The sequence below is a fragment of the Anopheles gambiae genome, chromosome 2, assembly GCF_943734735.2.
Source record: "Anopheles gambiae chromosome 2, idAnoGambNW_F1_1, whole genome shotgun sequence".
In the NCBI taxonomy this organism is placed as follows: domain Eukaryota; kingdom Metazoa; phylum Arthropoda; class Insecta; order Diptera; family Culicidae; genus Anopheles; species Anopheles gambiae.
This window is the reverse complement of record NC_064601.1, coordinates 56,592,710-56,615,713: the sequence shown is the minus strand read 5'-3', so window position 1 is coordinate 56,615,713 and position 23,004 is coordinate 56,592,710. Positions and strand designations below refer to the sequence as shown.

Below are 23,004 nucleotides of genomic sequence, written 5' to 3'. Positions count from 1 at the left end.
TATTTGATAACGTCGATATCGTCCATCAGCTCGAAGCGGGGCGCATCAAAAGATGATTCATTAGCTGTTTCCTCCATTGTCGCATGCCGATAGGGATCTACGTTAAATTTGGGATACTTTTGGCGGATTGCTTTGCTGCTGTTGTTACTGATACTGCTTACACTGTTGTGTTTGGGACGTAGTCTATTCTTCAGTTGCTGTTGTAGCTGTTGGTTGTAATAGGCATCGAATGGGTCAAAATTATTTGGCTGCATCGTGCCGTAAGGGTCTTCATCGTTCGCCGAGCGGCTGAGTTTGTTGCTACAGGTGAAAAAGTGGCCAATACTACCAAGTGCATTGTGAATTTCTACCCCCGACACGTAGATATATAAAGCGATGGCCGATGCAATGATAAATAGAACGATAAACACACCACTTAATGCTATCCATAGCGCATAGGATGCATTTGGTACCTTCACCATAGGCTCTGTTCCAGAAATATCAGTAGTGCTGGAGGAGTGCATTTCTGTAGTGGTAGAACGATCCCATGGTGTAGCTTGCGTAGATATTTCGGTCGTGAACAGCACTGAGGTAGTTTGTGTCGGTGGTATAGATGGAAGATTTGAGCTGCTAGATGCTACGGTTGTACTGGGTGAGTGTACAGTGGACAAACTACTGCTGGGGGTGCTTATTATTGTACTTTGTGATGGGACACTATTTTCAGCAGTCGTTCCATTAAAATCAGGAAAGCTTGTATAGGTGCTAGATATGGTTGGTGTTTTGAACGTGGTGGTAGTAGTAGTACGACGTCTTCTTGTTGTTGTATTCATCACAGAAGTGGTTGTACCATCAGGTGACTCCGACTTAGCAGTACTGACAGATTCCGTTGTGTGTATAGTAGATTGTGTGGTATATGGTGAATCGGTCATATCGGTTGTTGTTGTGAAAAATGTAATTGGTGTTGATGAGATAGCAGATGTTTTTATCGAAAATGTTGTAGGAACAGTAGTGGTGGAAGATGTCGTTGGCATTGCAGTTGATGAACTCACAGAAGTGTATGAAGTTGTGTTTGTTGTTTTAGAAACAGTAGCACTAGAAGTTGTAGTTGTGGTAGGCGATGTATTACTAGTAGAAGAAGTAATTGTATAAGTGGTAGTAGGTAAAGAAGATCGAAAGGTAGTAGTTGTAGAAGCGATTGTGATCGTTGTAGTTGTAGTAGGCATCATTGTAGTAGACGTCGTGGTAGTGGTAATAGGACTTGTTGAACTGGTTGAAGGTAATGTACTGGTAGTTGTAGATGTGATAGTAGTAGTAGAAGGTGTGGTAGTAGTAGTGGACGGGGTAGTAGTAGTAGTGAATGAGGTAGTAGTAGCAGGTGTGGTAGTAGTTGTTGTGGTAGTAGTAGTTGGTGTGGTAGTAGCTGTTGTGGTAGTAGTAGTGGTGGTAGGTGTGGTAGTAGTAGGTGTGATAGTAGTAGTAGGTGTGGTAGTGGTAGGTGTGGTAGTAGTAGGTGTGGTAGTAACAGTTGCTGTAGAAGTGGTCGTAGTTGTAGTAGTACTAGTAGTAGTCGCAGGAGAAGTAGTAGTTGTTTGAGTTGTGGTAGTAGTGAACGGAAGAGTAGTGGTTGTTGTGGATGTTGTGGTACTTCTAGTTCGCCTAGTAGTCGTGTACGGAATCGATGTAGTCCTTGTGGTAGGCCTGCTTGTCGTCTCTGTCGTTGTGTAAAATTCATCCAATACCATACAAAATTCTTCCAGCACAAGAGGATTGAACACTGTTATGTACTCTATTGCCAACTCTCCATCTGCACTCATATCAGCTTGAAGCTGTATTCTCGCACGCCGTATTTCACGTTCCACCTTTCCTACAAACAAACTCCACGTTGATGTTTGCGCACGGGTTGTCCAATTTTGTGCCAGAAGTGGCTCCCCAAACTGATCCATTACATCTAAATCGTATACCATCAGGGTCAGCAGGCAAGGATTTCTAAACATTAGCTGATAGATCATGCGTATCTCCGTGAAAGCGTTCATATAGAAACTGTTAATCGATTCCGTACAGCTAATACCGCGCACATCGTTTGAGAGGAAATAGGTAATGCGTTCACGAAACGGGCGAAACAAGGGTGACGAAGCGTATGTTCTTAGGCGAAATATCTCGCGAGGCGACCCAGAACACTGTTGCACCTTCCATGTATTTATGTCGTTGAAGTCGATACGCTCACAAATTGAATCCGCTGCACTGGATATTCGCACTGAGATAATTAACACAAGCACTATCGCAATCAGAATGGTTCCACCCCACCGAGTTTGTGTTGGATATGCCCCCATGTTAACCGGAAAGCGTTTGCGCAATATACGTATCGTTTCACGTTGAATCGTTTCCAATGTACGCACCTGTACTGAATAGCTGTCGGACTGCGGAGATCCGCAAACGAAGAAATTTATCTTCCTTTGCTCATTTCTCACCAAAACATGAACACGCGATAGGCGCGATCGGAGATGGAAGATGTCAGATAAAATTGGTCAAGTAGAAGTAGAGTTATGTTTGCCGCCAAACATTTGATAAAATTCTTGAAAAGTTAGCAGACAAGCTGACCTGATGTTTTTATACGAATGCAGAACCCGTCTCTGACGGACAATAGCTACATCAGGAACTATAGAAGCAAAGGAGAATACTTATACGCCGTTTGACTCGTAGCATATGGTTGTCTTGTTGTTTTGTGTACGAGCTGTCCAAAAAAGGTTATTACATTTAAATAAACAGTCATGTGGTGAGCTATTTTCGTTACGTTATAATAAAATAATGTTAATGTGCATGCTACAGTTTATCATTTATTAGTACAATTGAACAAGATAATCTTGAATGAAAAAGCAGTAAAGATTGTCATTTCTGAACGACTATTATTGAACAGTCCAGTAATAAGGCTTGTTTTAAAAGCAAGGTAATTTTAAATTAGAACGTGATCAAAGTGAAACTCACGTGTAGAAAGTACATTACGTTTCATATTGGGAACCAACAATTAAAAATGATCATCAATATTATTTATGTTGTGCTTATCGTGCCGATCTCGTGGTACAGTCGTCAACTTGTACGACTTAACAACATGCTCGTCATGGGTTCAAGCCCTGAATGGACCGTGTTCCAATACGTAAGGCTCTGACTTTTAGTAATCAATAAGTCACTAAAAGCCAAGCCACTAATAAGTCACTAAAAAAGAAGAAGAATATTATTTATGTTATTATAGGAGTATATGACAATGTTATATAGCTTGTGAGTTTCGTTATAACTATAACAACACATTTGCTCGCCTTGTAATATTGAAATTGCGCAATTTTTAAAATAATTAAAGTTTGTGTTCTATAAATACATATTTTGCTTTACATAACAATGAGTAAATCAATAGATCAATAGACAGCTAAGCTCAATAATACATTAGCCTAGATCAGCGGTCGGCAAACTTTGCGTCCGAAAATTGCAAATTGCAAATTGTTAAGCCCAGAGCAAAATTGTGTGAAAGTTTCATGAAATATATGTAAGTGTAAGGGGACCTGGGGCAAAATGGTTAGGTGGGGTGAAATGGTCACCTGCATTTTTGGCAAATAAACACGTTTATAATGACTTCTTATCATAGAAAAACTTCAAATACAATGTTTAAAGCCTACCATGAACGATTCATAACCTAAGATTTCGAACATAAGTGAATAAAGTAGTAAATAAAATGTTTGCTCAAAACGATGTAATTTTCACCGTCTCGAAAATAAGCTTTGGTAAAAAAAATACATATAATTCGAGCAAAAAAAAAGTGTATCCAGGCACATGACATTTATCTATGATTTACGTGAAAAAGTAATCATTTTCATTTAATATAAAGCAAAACACTTTAAAACTAAATTCAAATCTCTACTCTCACAATTCTACCAAGATGCAAGAGCTTAAACCAAAGCCAGGTCCATTTTGTCCCTTTGTTTTTATGTGTTTTGACATTTCGTGTAAGACCATTTTGCCCTATTGAAAGACCATTTTAACCCGCCTAACACTTTTGACGTTGATTTTTAAAATTCGTTTTAATTAATTCGGCAAGCCGTACTTTGCCGATCCCTGGCCTAGATCGATTACGGTGGTTGTGTTATTCTGCTGCTTTTGGCACCGTTGTCGGTCATGACCTGTACCACTACTTGTCGGCTTGGCTTTCATTTACTTAATGATCCCCCCATAGCAGGATAGTCAGTCCTACGTATAGCGGCATGGTTGATTTGGGGCTTAAACCCATGACGGGCATACATATCAAATCCTAACCGCGCGGCTATACGCGGTGAAATATACAGTGAAATGAACTAACAGGTTGGCTGATAAGTCCCCGGTCTAACAAAGAAAAACACATTTTTTTTTTCAAAATTCGTTTTTATTATTCAACATAGTTCCCTTCAAGAGCGATACAACGATTATAACGACCTTCCAATTTTTTGATACCATTTTGGTAGTACTCCTTCGGTTTTGCCTCAAAATAGGCCTGAGTTTCGGCGACCACCTCTTCATTGCAGCTAATTTTTTTCCCTACGAGCATCCTTTTGAGGTCTGAGAACCAGAAAAAGTCACTGGGGGCCAGATCTGGAGAATACGGTAGGTGGGGAAGCAATTCGAAGCCCAATTCATGAATTTTTGCCATCGTTCTCAATTACTTGTGGCACGCTGCGTTGTCTTGGTGGAACAACAAAATAACAAAAGTTGCTTGACAAAAGACGCTCTGTCTCACAAACTAATTGACATACAGACGTCAAATTTTAACACGAATCATTTGAAGGTTGGTACTATATAAAAATAATATGCATTTAATACTAGCGGCCCCATCTATGTGTCAGACCGGGGATTTATCAGCCAACCTGTTATTTGACAGGTGGAATATCTGTCAGATAACTCTCTATTAACTCGGCACAGTTGTTTCCGGACCATTATAACGTCTTCAGAAAGGACCGCAATGACAGAAATAGTAGGAAAACCAAAGGTGGTGGGGTTCTCATAGCTGTCGCCTCACATTTGCGAGTACTCTTATGTTCTACAACAGACACTGTCGAGCAACTTTGGTTAAAGATTTACAGCATTAAGAAAACGTATGTTATCGGCGCAATGTATGTTCCTCCTGACATGGCTGTTGGAAACTGTTATAAGGTTCCAACAAACTGTCAGCTAAGGCGATGTTTTGTATATGGACATAGGCATAAAAAGGGAGAAAACCGCGCAAAAGGGGACAATTGCGATAAAAACACCCAAGAGCGAAGATAACGGAGAATAAATAAAAAAACTAATTTTTTGGTGCACCCTCAGTGCTTACCTATCAAATTCACTTTGTTCTCTTATTTTTTTGGTTAGAGCGCCAGTTTCTAACATTCCAAAAAATTAGTTTGGAACACATCGACGCTCAAAACTAAATCGCGAAACGAAAAATATCGGTAGCCACCGAAGTACCGTTAGTGTTGAATCGCGCGCGTGATAAAAAGGAAAACGTTCACTAGGTTAAGTAGTGCAAACACCATGGATTTCATGCAGTATTTACACGGAGTGGAACGGGAGAAAGCAAACATTCCCGTAGCGAGTCGGACGGCAGGACGCAATAGTTCCTTCACAACGTCCTTTGGCTCGCTCATAATGTGTGAAGCTGTAGCAGAATCTTCGCGTGAGGCGGGCACGAGCAGGTGCGTCACGGGCCGTGACGCGACACCAAGAATGCAGGTGCAGGACCACATCGCGACAGATTCGATCCATGACTCCAGGGCTGCAATAATGACTACCGGCAACGTAGGTGAGACCTTTTCCAACTATCGGGACGTAGCGTATCGTGTCTATCGGGAATTGGTGCTTCAATTTACGCAAGCGGAAGCGTTGCGTCTGCAAAACGCTGAGACTCAGCGTAAGATCCGTGAATCACAGAAAAGACAGCAACGAATAAAGCAACTAGAGCGTGAGTTAAATGATATCCGTGAGCTTGAAAAGGATGAGGAACGGTGCCGGGCAACAGATCGTTCGGGCGCACCGTATCCTGATCAATTTGGCTACGGGCATCACGAGCCGCACGGGGACATGTTCCGGGGTCAAACCCCTTCCCCGCCGTGTATTGACCTCGACCGCAATGGTGATGCGAATCGGACGCACGTCATTGGCGTCACAACGACACACACATGCCCTGATAAACGTCATAACCGCGCAGTGATCCACAACACACACAATCTAAAATCGTTCACTAATACTACCAACGCGACATTACACACAAACACTGTCTTAGAAGACACGTACATCGAGGCTCATCACCGTTTCTGGCTGCGTCCTGCGGGGTTGAAAGATGCTACAAGTGGCGGTGAGGCCACCTTTGAAAGACAGGAATTGATCGAGGAAAGCGAAGTTTTAGAACCATCGGAGTCAGGTGCTTACTTCGAACCCTGCGTTGCAATCGAGCTCGAGGAAGTCATGTCACGACTGAGCTTGAAACCATGGTCTGAGGTGCTGCAGCTAGGAGAACGAAGCACTGGAGGGGAGACATACTCGCGCGACGGCTCGAACCATGTCCCACGTTCGTCAAGGAACAGAATTTCTATCCCGGAATCCAGAGAGATTGGGAGGATGGAGTCTTCTGTGTCGTCGAGAAGGGATCCGGTCTGGTCGATCGTGAGGGATCTTGCCACTAAATGTTGCCTGCTGCAGTGCCACATTGGACTACCTCATGGAAAAATGAACGGCTTGTGGCGGTATGTACGGCTGAAACAAAAGCTTAATTTAATTTCAGCAGCAGATAAAGGGAAGTCAGGATACTCATGCCAAATCATCCGTGCGTATCGTGGTACCATCCGGTGCTGGGAAACGTTTATAGACAGCTCGGCGAGTATGTGTGTGCGGTCCGGTTGCAGAAGCTGTGAGCGATTGAACCATTGCGTACAGAGGAGAGGTGTGAGGTACAGAAGCGGGGAGCGCACGGTTCTCCGTACTGCGCTGATAGCTAATTCGCTAAGTAAAGTGAGAGGCGCCGTTACAAAAAGATTATCCGCAGCGAACAAATTCATGTGTGTAGTATGCGATCCACTTATGTGTAGAAACAGTTTTGATCGGTTTAGGCACACAACAATATCGAGATGAATTGTAATCCGTCTTTTTTGTTCAGCTACACGAGTAAGCACGTTTATTTAGCGGAAGGTAAACAAACATTAGCTGACAGTCAGAATAGGAGTGTGACAACAGTTAACGTGGCCTAGTTCGGTGGTTAGAAAGAGAGCTAACTTTGTCGCACTGGAGGGGAGAATGTTGGAAACTGTTATAAGGTTCCAACAAACTGTCAGCTAAGGCGATGTTTTGTATATGGACATAGGCATAAAAAGGGAGAAAACCGCGCAAAAGGGGACAATTGCGATAAAAACACCCAAGAGCGAAGATAACGGAGAATAAATAAAAAAACTAATTTTTTGGTGCACCCTCAGTGCTTACCTATCAAATTCACTTTGTTCTCTTATTTTTTTGGTTAGAGCGCCAGTTTCTAACAATGGCAAATAACACGTCGGTTATTCATACAATCTGTTCAACTATTGACGACGTAGCATGTAAAGCTAATGAAATGTGTTTGTTATTCGGGGACTTCAATTTGTCAAACCTGAATTGGATACCCGATGAAACAAATCCAATTATGCTCCAAGTTGACTACGAAAGCTCGAGGATCACGGACAACTGTCGCCTTCTTCTTGATTGTATGAATAGCAACGGATTGCTATCATCCGCCTATAGAGCTGTGCCTGCCGAACGGCTTAGCCAAAGCAGAACATCATACAACATCACATCAAGAATTAGACATGCTCGACTACAGTCGCACTAACTTTTCGATTCTAAATGATCTACTGCAATCTTCTGACTGGTCATTCCTTGATGGAAACCCGGACGTAAACCATCCACTCGATATGTTCAATCGGAAATTTGCGGAACATTTATCTGCCTGTTGCCCTATAAAACGTCCACGACAGGGTCCACCGTGGGGTAATGCTCAATTACGCCGCTTAAAACGAAACAAATCTTCCTGCTATCGGTTTTATCAAAACAGTGGAACACAACAATCGAGATTGCGGTTCATCGCTGCACACAATGTATATCGAAGCTATAATAGACAACTTCACTCTCGTTTTTTGATCCGTATACAGTTCAGCTTAAGAAGAAAACCGAAAAAAATTTGGAGGTATGTCGACACAAAACGGAAAAACAGCTCCCTGCCAGCTATAGTTTCCTTTAATGGAACAACTTCGTGTACCAAAGAGGAAACCTGCAATTTATTTGCTGATCGTTTCATGAGTTCGTTTGCCACTGAAGCTCCTGACTTCTCATTGGATGCTGCTCTCAACAACGTGCCCTCCGACGCTGTCGATGTTAATGTGCGTGACATAAACATCTCCAGAGATTCTGTGCTAAAGGCGCTCAAGCAGGTCAAACCATCCTACAACCCTGGACCTGATGGTATTCCAACCGCAGTTCTGGCCAAATGCAGCGAAGTTTTGGCCGGACCTCTGGCTCGTATCTTCACACTCTCGCTCAATCAGCGTATGTTTCCAGCAGCATGGAAATCGTCCTACATGTTTCCTGTGCATAAAAAGGGGGATAAGAGCTTAGTGGAAAACTACCGTGGCATTACTACTTTGCCTGCAGGTGCTAAGGTTTTTGAAGTCGTCGTCCAGAACTCGCTCTTGAACTGTTGCCGCTCGCTGATATCAACACGCCAACACGGGTTCTTCCCTCGCCGCAGTGTGACCACCAATTTGGTGGAGTTTGTATCTCACTGCCATGCTGCATTCGCTTCGGGAGCCCAGATGGATGTCATCTATACCGACCTTAAGGCTGCCTTTGATCGGGTGAATCATCGCTTGTTGTTGGCGAAGCTTGCTCGTCTTGGATTCTCTGCCTCTTTAGTGGAGTGGTTCGAATCTTACCTTACCAATCGTCGATATCGCGTCAAAGTTGATTGTATGACATCTAGGGAATTCGTGAGTTGTTCAGGCGTGCCACAGGGTAGTAACTTTGGACCCTTGCTGTTTTCTCTATTTTTCAATGACGTTACTACTGTAGTAAGGGAATCTGAATGTTTATTGTATGCGGACGATCTTAGACTTTTTTTTCCTGTGAGGTGTTTTGGTGATTGTTATGTCCTGCAAGCATCGATCGACTCTTTTTCCGACTGGTGTCTGAACAACGACCTACAAATTTCTGTTGATAAATGTTTGTCCATGTCGTTTCACCGTTCTAATTGTCCAATAGTGTTTAACTACTGCATCTCCGGTACACAATTACAACGACACAGTGCAGTAAAAGACTTAGGAGTTACTCTTGACCGTAAACTTGACTTTCATGTGCATCATAACGAAATTATTGATAGAGCGAACAGAATGCTAGGATTTATACGCAGGCAGTCGAGAGAATTCTCCGACACACATTGTCTTGTCGCACTCTACAAATCACTAGTCAGATCCATCTTAGAATACTCCTCAGTAGTTTGGTGCCCATCGTCGTCGTTATGGTCGAATAAGATTTAGTCAGTGCAGAAAAAATTCACCCGTTTGGTCTTACGGTTCACACCCTGGCGTAACGTAGCAGCGAGACCTAGTTATCATGCCCGGTGTTTAATTTTTGGACTCGAATCTCTCGCTACTCGTCGCGAAACGGCGCAAATATTGTTCATGAAAAAAATCATCCTAGGAGAGATAGATTCACCGGACCTTTTAGCTAGAGTTAATTTCCACGTACCTGCTCGTATTTTAAGAAACTTTAGGCTACTAAGAGTTGACCAAACTAGACGTGCATATAGCGATAATGAACCTTTGACTGCGATGGCTATCAGATTTAATGCACATTATGACTCTTTTGACTGGAATTCCCTAATTTAACCTGTTTTTCTTGCTGTGATACTCTGTGTTATTTATTTTGTGCTGATGTTACATTGTACCGTGATGCTTTATGTTATTATAAGTTTAGTTTATAAGATCAGTGATAAGGCCAATTATGGCCAATCACTTAACATTTACAAATAAACAAATAAACAAATAACGAATCACAGCAACCAGCTGATGTAAACAAATAACGTGTACAAATTCGCAACTAAATCCATTAAGGGAACGGTCAGAACCTCGCGGCATGCGATTTTGCCGCATGCGGCAAGAAATGAGTTTTCTCAATTTTCTAGCTTTTCAAGGTATTATTATGATATTTTGTTGTTTCTTTGTAAAGATAATCATTATTTGATATGATTTTAGACATTTGACATCTGAAATAAAACCGCATGCGGCGATGCGGCAATATCAAATGATTTTATGATTCGCAAGTGCTGTCATTAACGTCAAATCCCATACAAAAGCTTGCGGCAAAATCGCATGCGGCGAGGTTATGATCGTTCTCTAAGTAACTTCAAATTAAATATTTCGTCATTTTTCAGTCAATAATTGTTCATTTCTTCCAATAAGGGGATTTTCTGCATAAGAAAATGTTCTTTTAAAGTGAATTTTGAAAGCGGATGTTGTATCTCCCCCAACCCTTTAGCTGTACCTCAGATATTTCACCTTTCAAATAGTTCATTTCGCCGTTTATTTCACCTCGTGGAGCCAGGCGGTGATAGTATTGTTTCCATGTACTCAAAAATGTTTTAAGTAAATATAAAGACGAGTAATTTCCTCTTGTAAAATAGTTTCTACTTTTCGGATGGTTTTGAAAAATTCATGAGCAAAATCTGCAAGTTGCAACCATAATGATTGTGCAATTTATGTAAAATGCAGCTTAAAAGCTTCTGTAAGCATAGTTTACCATCATCTTCGTACAACAGAGTGCATTAGTGCTTTTTTCTCATTTATCTTGTTATTTCTTATTTTCAAATTGAAAAGTTGCTCTTCAAGATTTACAGAACTTTCACGTGTACAAATATCTCAATATTATATTTATTATTTTCTTTTGCTAACGCAAAGTATATAAAACAAATCCAATCAAAACTAACTTAAAAGTTTCAATTGTAGTAATCTATACAGTATTGTTGATTGTTATTATTGTAGTCAACATTATGCGAAGGAAATTCTACAAAAAAAAAAAAAAACTATGCACTCGCTGTGTCATGAGATTGGCAATAAATAATGACACCTCCATGTGTGACGAAACGATTAACATCTGTGCGACCAACTCGAAGCATCTTAACAAATGATATCCTCGTACAAGAGCTTGAACATAGAACATGAAATGGGTCCGCTACAACAGCTACGATGAAGGTAAGAGCATGTATGCAACGTGCCAAACCAAGAAGAGGGATTAATTCAATGGTTGTGTAACAACTTCGAAGAGTAGAATGGTGTACGATGAATTATTCTTCATGGTACATTCTAACAGAAGTAATTAATATGCAAGCTACGATAGAGCATTGATTGAAGAGGCTCAAACTACAAACCTGCTGTGCTTGAAAGATTTTGATGTAAATGAGGGGGGGGGGATGTCTAATCACAGCGTAGTAGTGTAAGTAGTGATAACTATTATAATTGTTAAAATTTGGTAAATATTTAATAAATATTACATAAAAATAAAATTATTTATGTAATAAATCATTACTCTAATTCTTTCTAAACAAAAATAATTTAAACTATTGCACTATACAACAATGTCTTTAATAATATAATGGAAGACATTTACCTGTACAAATGAACGTATAGCTTATTCTAAAACACTAAAAACATGATAGCAACTAAACTTACTAAATTTACATACATCTTTACATAAACCGCTTACCGCCAAAAATGGCGCGCTCCGGAAAGGTTCACTTTCCCCTCATCACTTGGTTCATGATTGCATTCATTTCTCGCTCTTTGTTGCCACTGTAGGTAATTTGAACTTTTCCTTACATCTTGTCACAGCTGATGCTACTAAATTCGTTCTTTATTTTTGGAATGCTTCTTCTTTATACATGTATTCATTATTCCGAAATTTTCACGAAGTAACTAGACGGCTAGTACAGAAGAGCAGAGAAAAAGCCGAATGCTTCAAAAGACGAAGCCGAGGAAAGCTGCTGGAGTCAGTTCCCCGTCGCATATGTCACACGAAACAAGTCCTTCGTCAGTTTCTAGCGAGCTTTCGATTGACGATGTTACTGACTGTAATGGTAACGACCCAGGATCGATTGCAGAGCGTTAACTGTAGTGATTTAATGTATATGTGGTAATGGTTGTGTCAATGCTACGGTATGCATATCAGCAAGCATGCTGACTAACCGGAAGTTCAAACAAGACTATGCAGTGGGTGAGCCGAAAGCAACTGAATGGATAGTAGCATCGATCATCGTCTTTGTTGTTTGTGAATTCTGAAAATAATTTATTTGCACATATTGCTTAGTTTAAGCTATAAACACAAGTGTCACGTTTCACAGGAAGCCCTCTGGCGTAGCGAGGCAAATGTAGCATTAAAACAAACCAACAGTCCAACACCACCAATACAACGAGCGAATGCGATTCTTCGGTGGACGTTGATGTCATAAGCTCGGAACTGGGCAACGTGTAATGGTGAAAGGTTAATGGAGAAGCTAGCACATAAGTCCTAGCAAATGTGGCTAGTGCGAAACTTTGCGCGGGAAGGGCTGGTGATTGTAATCTTGGCAGCTTGTGAATAAAAGATGAGACTCTGTTGCGTGCCCACGTGTCGGTTTGTTTGTGGCCGGCTAGAGGGATTGATCCGTGTGATAATGCCTCTATCCGCCAGTATTAGCACTCCATAACTATGCGTGTGTAGCTATTTGAATAGTGCGTCCAAATTATAAGCGTTGTATTCTATCGAAGCCGGGGGTTAGAAGGGATTGATTGTGAGACGATTTAAGTGGTTGCTTCGCACGAAATGAAAATTAGATCATTCATTCAATGCCCTGAGAAAAATAGCTACTTACAATGAGTAGCGAATCTTCTAGCAGCTGCCCTGGAAAACGGAACAAATAGTGCAACGGTTGTTTTCCACAGAGCAGCACACATTCCGTCGGTCGTGTCAAAAAACTCAGCATAAAATTATTATTTCCAGTAAATTTCAGTGAATTATTTACCCCTTTTTCGTTGATCCATCACCGTCAACGTTCTCGGAAGACTTCAAATCAATTCTTTTTCATCGGTGTTGCTCCAGTTAAGTGAAAAACAAAACCCAACCATGGGTCTAACAGTCCACGGATTTCCGATAAACTTGGTCGTGACTGTCGCACACAAACGTTATAAGAACCGTAAAAGCAACTTATGTTACGGGAGCAACACCCAGTGAATGGTAAAATAATATATTACTAGTGCACAACAAAAAAGAGTTGTCTGAAACAAGCAAATCTTTCGTGTGATCGAACATCGAGGAACGAAAGCACAACTTTTCCATCAACAGCACATGCTTCTGACTCGATGTGGCAAAATGCAATTTCCTAAATCGCAAAACCCATGTCCACGGGAGCGGTGCACGGGCGAGTGAAAGAAAGTGATTTCCATTCGACAACAAGTCTCGTGATGCCTAGGCAGCAGAGTTGGAAAAGTGTACTAAAAAAATAATTTTCCCCGGTGGTTTCCTCATACAACTGCTGCTTCTCGAATCATCACAATCGCTTCAATCACCGCGTCGGGTGTCCTGCCCGAAACCAACCCGTTAAGGGTTACTGGTGGCGTAAACTTACGGAACCATCGGCTCTAACAAGAAAGAAAAGCGCTTACTCGTTCGAGTGTAAAGATTGCTTAACCGGAAGCCAAAGTTCGAACTTGTGTTGTTCTGTTCAGCGCAAAAAACCGAAAATGCGAACAAAAATACCATCCGAATAGGACGTGCGGTGTTGGTAAAGTTTGTGCCTTACGGAATTGTGTCGAAAGAAGGGACAAAGTTTTAATTTCGATAGTAATTATTTTTATTTTAATCTTTAGTAGAATCTACTATTGTTAAATGGCGTTATTTGAGAGCAAGAGAGAGCACGAAATTTATTTTATGACATCATTAAGAATAGATGTTTTTATCCAGAAAGAACGATTTGGCTTGTGGCGATTGCTGTCTTTTAGTATTGTAGTGGAATAGCGTTTCTTAGCAGTGAATGCTGTATACAAAAGCGTTTTTTTTATCATTTATTTACTTAGCATGAAAACCAGTGAACCAGTTGGTGCGAATAGTGTGTGTGAATTTTCATTTCAAGTGCAACAGTGTAAATGTATTTCGTGCATGATAAATTAAACATCATTGTGACAGCTAACCATGTTTGAAAAAATGCATTCAATTACATTGCACTTTCCGCCGTTCGATGGGCAACGGAAAGTCGTGCTTGTGCATCTGCACCTAAACTAAGGCAGCGCATCGTGTTTGGTGTACTATTTCGATTAAGGGTGTGGTTTCGTATGCGTGTGCAACTGAAGCCCCAGGCGTATCTGGAGGCTAAGTTATAACAGAAACAGGAGCAACAGCAGCAGCAGCAGCAGCAGCAGCAGTACAGGGAGCTGAAACAAGCCATCATCCCATTTGAAGCCAATTCCCGCCAGGATGGACATCGATATCATCGATATCCGGACACTAGGCTACCTTTCCAGTACAAGCACGGTAAAGTTGGATTTTTGGTTTTCGATTTGACAGCTTCCGTTATTTGGCGTTCCCGACGGCAGCGAGGCAAATATTTGCACCCATTCTTTTCCACCGTTCATTCTCGATCGAAATGTTGGTCAAACCTGAACCAATTCAATCAATCTCCCCGTTCGTTGGGATAGTGAAGTCGGGCAGCACTGGTACTGGTTCTATAGCGATTCAAATCCGACGTAATGCCGAATGAATTTGATTTTATAATTCCACATAATCCTTACGCTCTGTTCTGGTTGATGGATGCAATTGATGGTGCAGAATCCTATTGGACGCAATATAAAAAATGGCCGAAAAAAATGAACTGAGATTATTGTACCACAATACACAATATTCCATTTATTTAATTTGGTCTATTTTCCGCACATTCGTATACTCCCAGTACACATCTTTGATCAATATTGAAAACGTAAGATTGCTGATATTAAATTCATTCAACCTAGCTCTTGAATGGAAATTTCTGTGAAAGATAGATATACACAAAGAAATCGTAATTGACGGTAAATGCTTATCAGATCAATATTGAAAAAAATAGAACATCAATTAATATCCACGTAATGGAACCTTTTTTTTTAAAACTTATAATGCTGTGATATCGGGATAATCTTTCATTGCAAAAGAAGTAAATGCGCATTGTAGAGCATTTCCTACGGTTCTGGCTTTGTAAATGGCAAGATCTCATTTTAAACAAGCTCTTCAATTTGTGCTGTGAAACATTCCAACTGTCGTTGTAGGCTGTAAGATGAAGTTAATATGTCTCTCGATGCCTTGTTAGATACACCAACTAATGTTTCGCGAAATGGAAAACTTCCTCAAGGGCAAGAAACGATTTGTCAACGCTTATTTGTCCAATTTTATGATTGTTTTGTATGCAAAATTAGCTGCTTCTACTTCGGAATTTGCATCGAATGGGCGAAAAGTTATTTCGTAAACACTGCTCACACAGTCACGGTACACAGAAATCATAATAATTATACCCGGCGCCTCCATGGTTGTTTGCTACAATCAGTGCTTCATTACCATTATTTATTCGATACCACACTTCTTACGGACTCTCATAGCGCTGGGATCAACGGAGTCGAGCAGGCAAAGAAGAAGCGTTGGTGGAATCGTTCTGTTCTTCGAGAACACCAAAGCCTAACCGAACGATGAACCCATGTTCAAGGGTCCTTCTCGATCTGCGTCTGCTGAAAAATCTTGCTAATGTACTAGAGAAGTAGAATGAATAAAAAGAATTATCATCAATTAACTTGCGAATGGAACGCTGTCAGTATACCAGCAACAGATGGGCTTAGAGGCCTAGGGAAAAGGAAAAGCGTACAAGATAATTTGTTTATCTGGTAGCGCATAAATCGTGGTCAGATTTTTCCTTCCTCAAATTTTCGTGTTGGTTCCGGCACTGAGCTAAGTGGTGAAACGTTCGCTATATCGCTATAACGCTGCCGTGTTGCTAGACAGTAGGAAATTATGTCGAGAAAATTTTACTTCGAAAGCCCCTCGGCTTAGGGAATGTTTTTACAAAGAACGAAAAAAAAGTTACCATACCGGTGGTACGTTTGTGAGATTAAAAGTGGCAAGCGTTATTGGGAGAAAATTTATCATCATCATCTCTGACATCAATGAGGGTCATAATTTGGATTCCCTTCGGCATTGTGACTTTCGCGACCGGACACAAGTATGGTTCCATCCCCGAGGTCCATTAGTAGAAACGAAAGTACGTCTTATTTTTATGACTCGCTTCCCTTCTATTCTTTACGCAAAATGTGGTAGGAGGTAATCTGCGGAAGCTTCCATTTCGAGCAAGGAGCAACACCTCAGCATTTAAATGCGCGGTAAAAGCATCTTGCAAAGAGACGTCAAAAGGGGGCTCCGTTCGTGTTCGTCGCACGGATCCTGTTTGTAGGGCGGCATCGGGTTTTGTCTCATTTTATTGTAAATATCACGCAAATCGTCTATCTAACAAGTCGACGTTGACAGGCGCTAAACTGTTGAGCGCTAGGCTAGGTTTCATCGAACCTTTAATTGCATTTTAACTGTTGGGTTGTTGTTTGTTGGAGTTGTGAAAATCGAACCGCTTGCGACTGTGTTGCGCCATAAAAATTTATGACAACAATTCAACCTCGTATTGTAACTTATTTTTTGCACACATTTTTGGTGGCTCTCAGCCATCTATCTTAATTCGTTCTATCGACGTTTATTTTGCAATCGATGTGAGAATATGTCACAGTGGCATCGATTGGCGATACTGTCAGCAGAGGAAAATAAATTTCCCTCCGGCACGTAAATGATATACTACCAATTTCGTAGGTGAGGGGTGCAATTTGAATCCATTTGTCACCGTTTCCGTGATTGTTCTGGGTTCGCCCGTGATGCTCTGAAAGATGCTGTTGGTTTATCTCAGACAGATGGTCATGAGTAAAGCAGGTATCGTAGTAAAGTTTAACACTTTTGTCTTTGAATCGTATGGAAGCTTTGGTTTGCGTTGTATCTTGCCATTTGATTCGAAAAGTGCTGTGAGAATAAGAACTTTCGTAGCAGTCGATAGATTGTACGACAATATAATATGTGTAACACGCTGCTATTATTATGAAATATTAAATTATTTAATATATGTATATATAGTATTGGCTTTTCTTTAATGAAACAACAAAACATTTTCTGAGCTGTAATGTAGCGTCAGAAAACGTAACAATATAACAAGATTTCCGTAAACATTGACACGAAGTGGAATGTGATTTTCTCGACTACAGCTCAAAACCGAATGTGTCACGCAATAAATTCATCGACCTTTTCCCTGCTGTTGTAACTTTCTTTGCTCGCATTCTGAAATGTACACTTGAAGTAACGAGTTTTGCACAGTTCGTTCTAAACTGGCTGCGGGATAAGCTGTTGTGGGCCGCGATCGAGCAGCGCAATGCCGTATTTTAATCAATCAAACGCCATTTCACTTTAGCACACCAGCTATGTTATACGGCAGGATTGGGGAAGTAAGCTCTTTTGGATGGCAAGGTATGACCAAATGTGTTTTGTCGTCTTCGTAGCTTCTCTCTCTCTCTCGCTCTCTCTTTCTCTTCGTTTTCGGAAACCTTTTAATAATGTTTTAAAGTGAAAGTCTGATACTAATGATTTCAAAGGCATTTTGCAGAAAGTAGGTCAAACAAACTTGCACTAGTTTTTGGGCGGATGTAAACGGCTCACACTTACTCGCAGTGGAAGCGATCAAAAAGGACCCTGACAGCAGCACCTTAAAAGGCCGACGAATTGACGTTTAATTTCCTCCTAATTGCTGCCAGTGTCATGCCATCGACGATACGTTCCTTGGTATGATATTAGTGAAGCTCTAGCCAGCTCTAAGCTCTGAACAAAAAGTTGCACAACTGAGGAACGGGGAATTTGAAACGAGCCCGCCCAAAAAGTATCCGAAAAGAAATGCCAAGGTTGCAAGAACCCATCAGGGGGTCTGTTGGAATCTGGAAAAAAGTATCTATTGATAAATAATAAAAAGGACAGTAATGACTTTTCGCTTCCGGTGCGCCTAATGGTGTACGTTAGCCAGAACGATCAACTTTACAGGCAAACCAGAGCTTTGAACCAGCCAGTCAGCGTGAACCACTGCCCAGTTGATCAAATTCTCCTAGCCTCTATGTATTGTGGCCCAATGTAGCGAATAAATGAACCATCAATCAGCGCTCTTTTTGTGTTGCTCTGGAAACCGGAAGAAACAATGTATGTGAACAGTGATATCGCTGCAAAAAAAAACAGGCCTAGCGTTACGATGTTCTGGTGTAGATTGACAATTGATTAAAATGCGCAGCGAACGAGAAAATAAAGAAACGGTTTCTCTCACAGCGATTGATGTAGCAGGCGCAGAAACAAACGCGGCACGAAAAAAAAGCAAAATTACACAATTTTATCTCAGTTTGACACAGTTGGCTTGCGTTCTGCCCTTGAGTTAGGGAGACAGAGTAGAGCAAAATACACGAACGTTACTAGTACGATATGTTGGTACTGTACATAGAACGTATGACAGTACACGAATCATAAAACCTCGATTATACTAAAATCCTAGAGAGCGAAAGAGTGATGTATTCATTGGTAGTGATTACGTTTCGCTCACCTAAATCACGTTCACTCGTAATCGAATTGGTTTTCTAAAATGATTTTTGAATACCGCAGCCCGTGTCACACACGTCGTGAGAGGTGATTGAATACCTTCGCAATAAGATTAGCGTTCGCTGTATGTACTGTACTCTGCAGTTGTACCATTTGGTACCGTGCGGGGATGTAACGGTAGCAACGTATATACAAAAGATACACTTTTTTATTCGTTCTTCCGAGCGCGATGATACATTTCTTTGGGCGTTAGTTGCAGTTTTGACACTACCGACACTGTATGTACCCACTTGTATGTCCCACTGGTATGTTAATCTCGTAATCCATCGTAACCGAGCTGTGCTCATCGTTCGCTGCGTCCCATGTTTAACATTTTGGAAAGTTCTTTCTAGGTGCGCTTATCATGTCTAGTGTGATTGCAATAGTAGAAATGGGCAAACCAGCTTTAAGCTAGTACATGAGGAACGTTTGTCGTCAGCGAACGCCGCACGTTCAAAAGATGAGCACCTCGCAGCCACAATAAGGTGGGTATGTTTGCAGCTCCAGGTGTCAGCTCTGTACACTGCAGGTACTCAGAGCTGACATAGCAACAGCCAAGTAAGCGAAATGTATCGATTTCTTGCATCAAGCAGCTTTAACGTATGGAAACGAATGTATAATTTTGAGTGTGTTAAACTTACTATCTCTTCTACGTAATATTAATCTTTAGTCGCATGGAGCGCTGCCATACGAAAAGTGGCAAACTTTTCAATCAGATTAGATGCAAATTCATTTCGATCGAACTATTGAACTTGCGCTGTGAATGCCCCGGATTGGAGCATCCGCTCTGGGATTTTTCCTTCTGGTTCACACGCGTCGCTCGGTGCACGAAAGCGTAAACAATGGAAAGCAAACAACGCTCGCTCGAGGCTTAAGTAGTGGTTGGCTGTTTAATTAGTGTAACGGTGGAGACAAGCGCGTAGATAAGAGTTTCCTCATGGAGTGTCTCTTTTTACACCCCGATTTTGTGCTATCGTTTCAATGTAGTGGGATGATTGCATTGCTCATCAAAATGTTCAGTGGCACAAATCTACGCTCCGTTCGCTTGCCGAACAAGCGTTGTACATATTGTTGTTGCGAGTATATCGTACCTCCAAAGTATAATTGAAACGATTTTTGGTTACAACATAGCGATGCTAATTATAATTTTTGTACTAGGCTTAACTTGCTTGTTTTATAGTTTTGATGGTTTTTGGTAATTACAAAGCACACGTGAGTCAGAAAAAAATACCATGATGGCTTTTGCTGTTAAGCCGAGAGAGTTTCCACGAATATGCTTAATAAGTTTTATTTGGTTAGCTCAGAGCATGGGTATACCTGTTTTTTCTCATTTTCTTTCCATACTGGATAGTGCATTTCATACAGCGCAGCATAGATAAAGGAATGTAGCTCGGATGTTCCTATGGAATAGGTAAAAATGGGTTTTAATTAAAATCCAAACATCAAGAGCTACATGGAAACGGTTGGCATTAGTACGCGGGAAAGCAATTTAGCATAAGATTGGCTCGTTAGCGAATTCACTTTACCTCTCAGCGAGCTAAAAACATCACCTCTCGTCCGTGCACCAGATCTATCATAGTCATCGAACAGCAAAAACATCGAAATCGGGAGTTGTGCAGTGGGGTACAAATCTGAGTAAATGTTTCTCCATTTCCGAAAGCGGATTACCTTCTGGGAATGGTTTCCGCCATTGGGTGCGATTTAAAATCACTAGCTGGTCAACCTGGCTGGAGCTTCCTGCCGCTCCAAACGCTCATAGGATCGTTCCGATGACGACGGTTAGCACTTAAGTGACGGTTTGCAGTAGGAGAGGGGCAGTTTTTGCACGGGACACATTTGAATTATGCATTCCCGACAGCCAGCGGAGGGTTAACGGATGTTGCCTGCCACAATACGGCACCTAAAAGTTATACCACACGTCATGATGCCGTACATGGGTGCTCAGAAATTACTCTGCTATGTCCGTTGCAGACGAAACGTTTCTCGCCGCGCCTTCGAAGTCAACCATGCTTAAAATAACGAATGCGCAAAACATCCTATCCAGCTTCAGGTCCACTCTGGATTCAGGGCTACGAATTGATTCCACGATGGATAGACATTCCATACACACTCCCGAAAAGTGTGGATAGAACTGCATGAGCTCATCTCGATGAGACCCCTGGTGGCGAACAACTATTCCAGTTTCTCCCACGATTGCACTTTATTGTGCAAAATGGACGAACACTTGGCATGCACCGTACAATACCACTGGCTGTGTCGCACTCTTAGTTTGGTTTATTGGAAATTTGTCGAAAATCCTTCCCTGCATGAGACGACGTGGGCAGACAGTTGGTTCAAAGGTGCCTGGTTATAGGAAACAAAGCGTTTAAAAGAGATGGGTATCGGAAAAATGGGGAAAATTCCACTTTTCCCTTCGATGCCGATGCTTTGGTGTGAGCGATAGTACTAACAACTAGTGATGGGCATTTCAGAGCACACCAAAGGCTCCGGAGCCAGCTGATTCAATTCAATGAAACGGCATGTACGATAGCGTAAAAAACGAATCTATCTTTTCCCGAGTGTGTAAGCTTACACTTGTGGTGGGTTATACCAGTGCTCTCCAACCTTTTTATGTTCGCGGATGTTGGCTTTGAAAATACATTTTCAACAATACTTGGCCCACATCGATTGAGGGCATGCATTTTGTAGAGTTTGTTCAACGTTTTTGATCAAAAATATGTTTTTATCTTATTATAGACATGCCTGTTGAATACTTAATCTTGATTTTGGAAAAAGCACGATATTTACTAATTGTACTAATTTGGCATATCGATACTAATGTACTAATTTGGCATATCGAATGTCAAATTCAAATTAAATTCCCTTTTGGTCGAATATTAAAAACCATTTCAAAAGGTTTAAAATTGAATCTTCAGTTGAAATCAGATCAAATAAGTAATTTAGTGGCTAAAATCTACCATTTCAAGCTAAATTATACGAAAATTGTATATAATTAATGGTATGATTAATGCAATAATTTGACTGAAAACTTCGAAATTCGACTTACGGTAATATTCGAGATACACTTTTGCCTCCGGTGCGCATTAATAGCGTGTATCGGGGAGTACCTGTAATAAACTTTTCTTCTTCAAAAATAAATTCTTTCGTAAACCACATCTGTTAACGCCTCAGACCCCAGGTTGGAGACCACTGGGTTATACGATTCATTTCATGACCGACTCGGAGTCGGGTGCGAGCAGGAAGAAATCGATCCCGACCCGTGGGTGCAGCGGGTGCGCTAGATCGGAGTCGGAATCAAATTCGACCTGTGGGTGCAACGAGATCGGGTCGACCCGAATGACGAATAGCTACGAAAAAGCATAAGCGACTCCGAACCGTTGGTGCGGCGAGGTCGGGTCAGTCTGACCTGTGGTTGCAACGAGTTCGGATCGACCCGAATGATGATTAGGTGCGAGAAAACATAAGCGACACCGACCCGTTGATGCAACGAGTTCGGGTCGAGTATTGAACCTATATTGACCCGACCCGACTCGAGCTCGCTGCACCAAGGGGTCGGAGTCGCTTATGCTTTCTTGGACCTACCAGATTCGTTGCACCTACTGAACCTACTAGTACCTTTTGGGTCGACCCGAACGACTCCAGGTCACTTACGGATGACTCAGACCCGGTAGGTTTAACACGACCCGCCCATCACTAGTTCACACCCGATGTGATTGCAGTATAGACGACACGTCATGCATAGTGTAGCACTCGTTGGTCCGACTCCCTGAATTGTTACAAATTGTTTTTGATTGATTTTTATTGGCGCACTATGGTATAACCGGTTCTGGTTTGGAACCTGCTCCGGAGCCGTTGGTTCGGAACCTACTCCGGAGTCGACTATAAAAATGTCTAGCGCCGGTCGGAGCCGTTTTGCCCATCACTACCAGCAACATCGACAACAGAGAGAGAGAGAGAGAGAGAGAGAGAATGACAAAGAGCAAGAGTAAGAGAGAAAGAGAAATGACACGTTCAGCTCAATAGACCAGCATCGAACGGTTTGTCATGTGACCTGCAAAGAAAGCTTGCGAGGACCATATGCTTCTAGAGTATAGTTTGCCATGTCAACAAACGAGAATGCTTCATGGATACGTCAGAAGCAACTATGTCAATCTAAAATACGTGCACATTGATGGTTAAAGGAACTGTACTGTTTCTACTGTTTTGAACTGTTTCTATATACGATGATTTGCATGGGAACAAATAATCAACAACTTCTCTATCAAA

General features: G+C 41.5%; 2 protein-coding genes across 9 annotated transcripts in view; one reads left to right on the top strand and one right to left on the bottom strand.

The window, feature by feature from the left end:
• Positions 1–598: 598 nt before the first annotated feature.
• LOC1275919 (dopamine receptor 1) overlaps positions 599–23,004 on the top strand; it is a 78,944-nt gene continuing 56,538 nt past the window's right edge. Inside the window, exons 1-2 of one of the 8 annotated variants that reach the window (XM_061650323.1) lie at positions 12,001–12,124; positions 14,100–14,553. In XM_061650323.1, coding sequence (XP_061506307.1) covers positions 14,497–14,553 — 57 coding nt within the window. In that variant the 5' untranslated portion in view covers positions 12,001–12,124; positions 14,100–14,496. Of the gene's footprint in view, positions 632–12,000; positions 12,262–12,631; positions 13,026–13,064; positions 13,261–14,099; positions 14,554–23,004 lie in introns of those variants that run through there. The other 7 variants (XM_061650322.1, XM_061650319.1, XM_061650321.1 and 4 more) reach the window with 7 other exon arrangements.
• On the bottom strand, positions 1,057–1,960 carry LOC133391660 (integumentary mucin C.1-like). The gene is made up of 2 exons (XM_061647228.1): positions 1,173–1,960; positions 1,057–1,071 (listed from the first exon to the last, which is right to left on the bottom strand). Exons 1-2 carry the CDS (start codon positions 1,941–1,943, stop codon positions 1,057–1,059), a joined length of 786 nt encoding a protein of 261 aa, XP_061503212.1. The 5' UTR covers positions 1,944–1,960.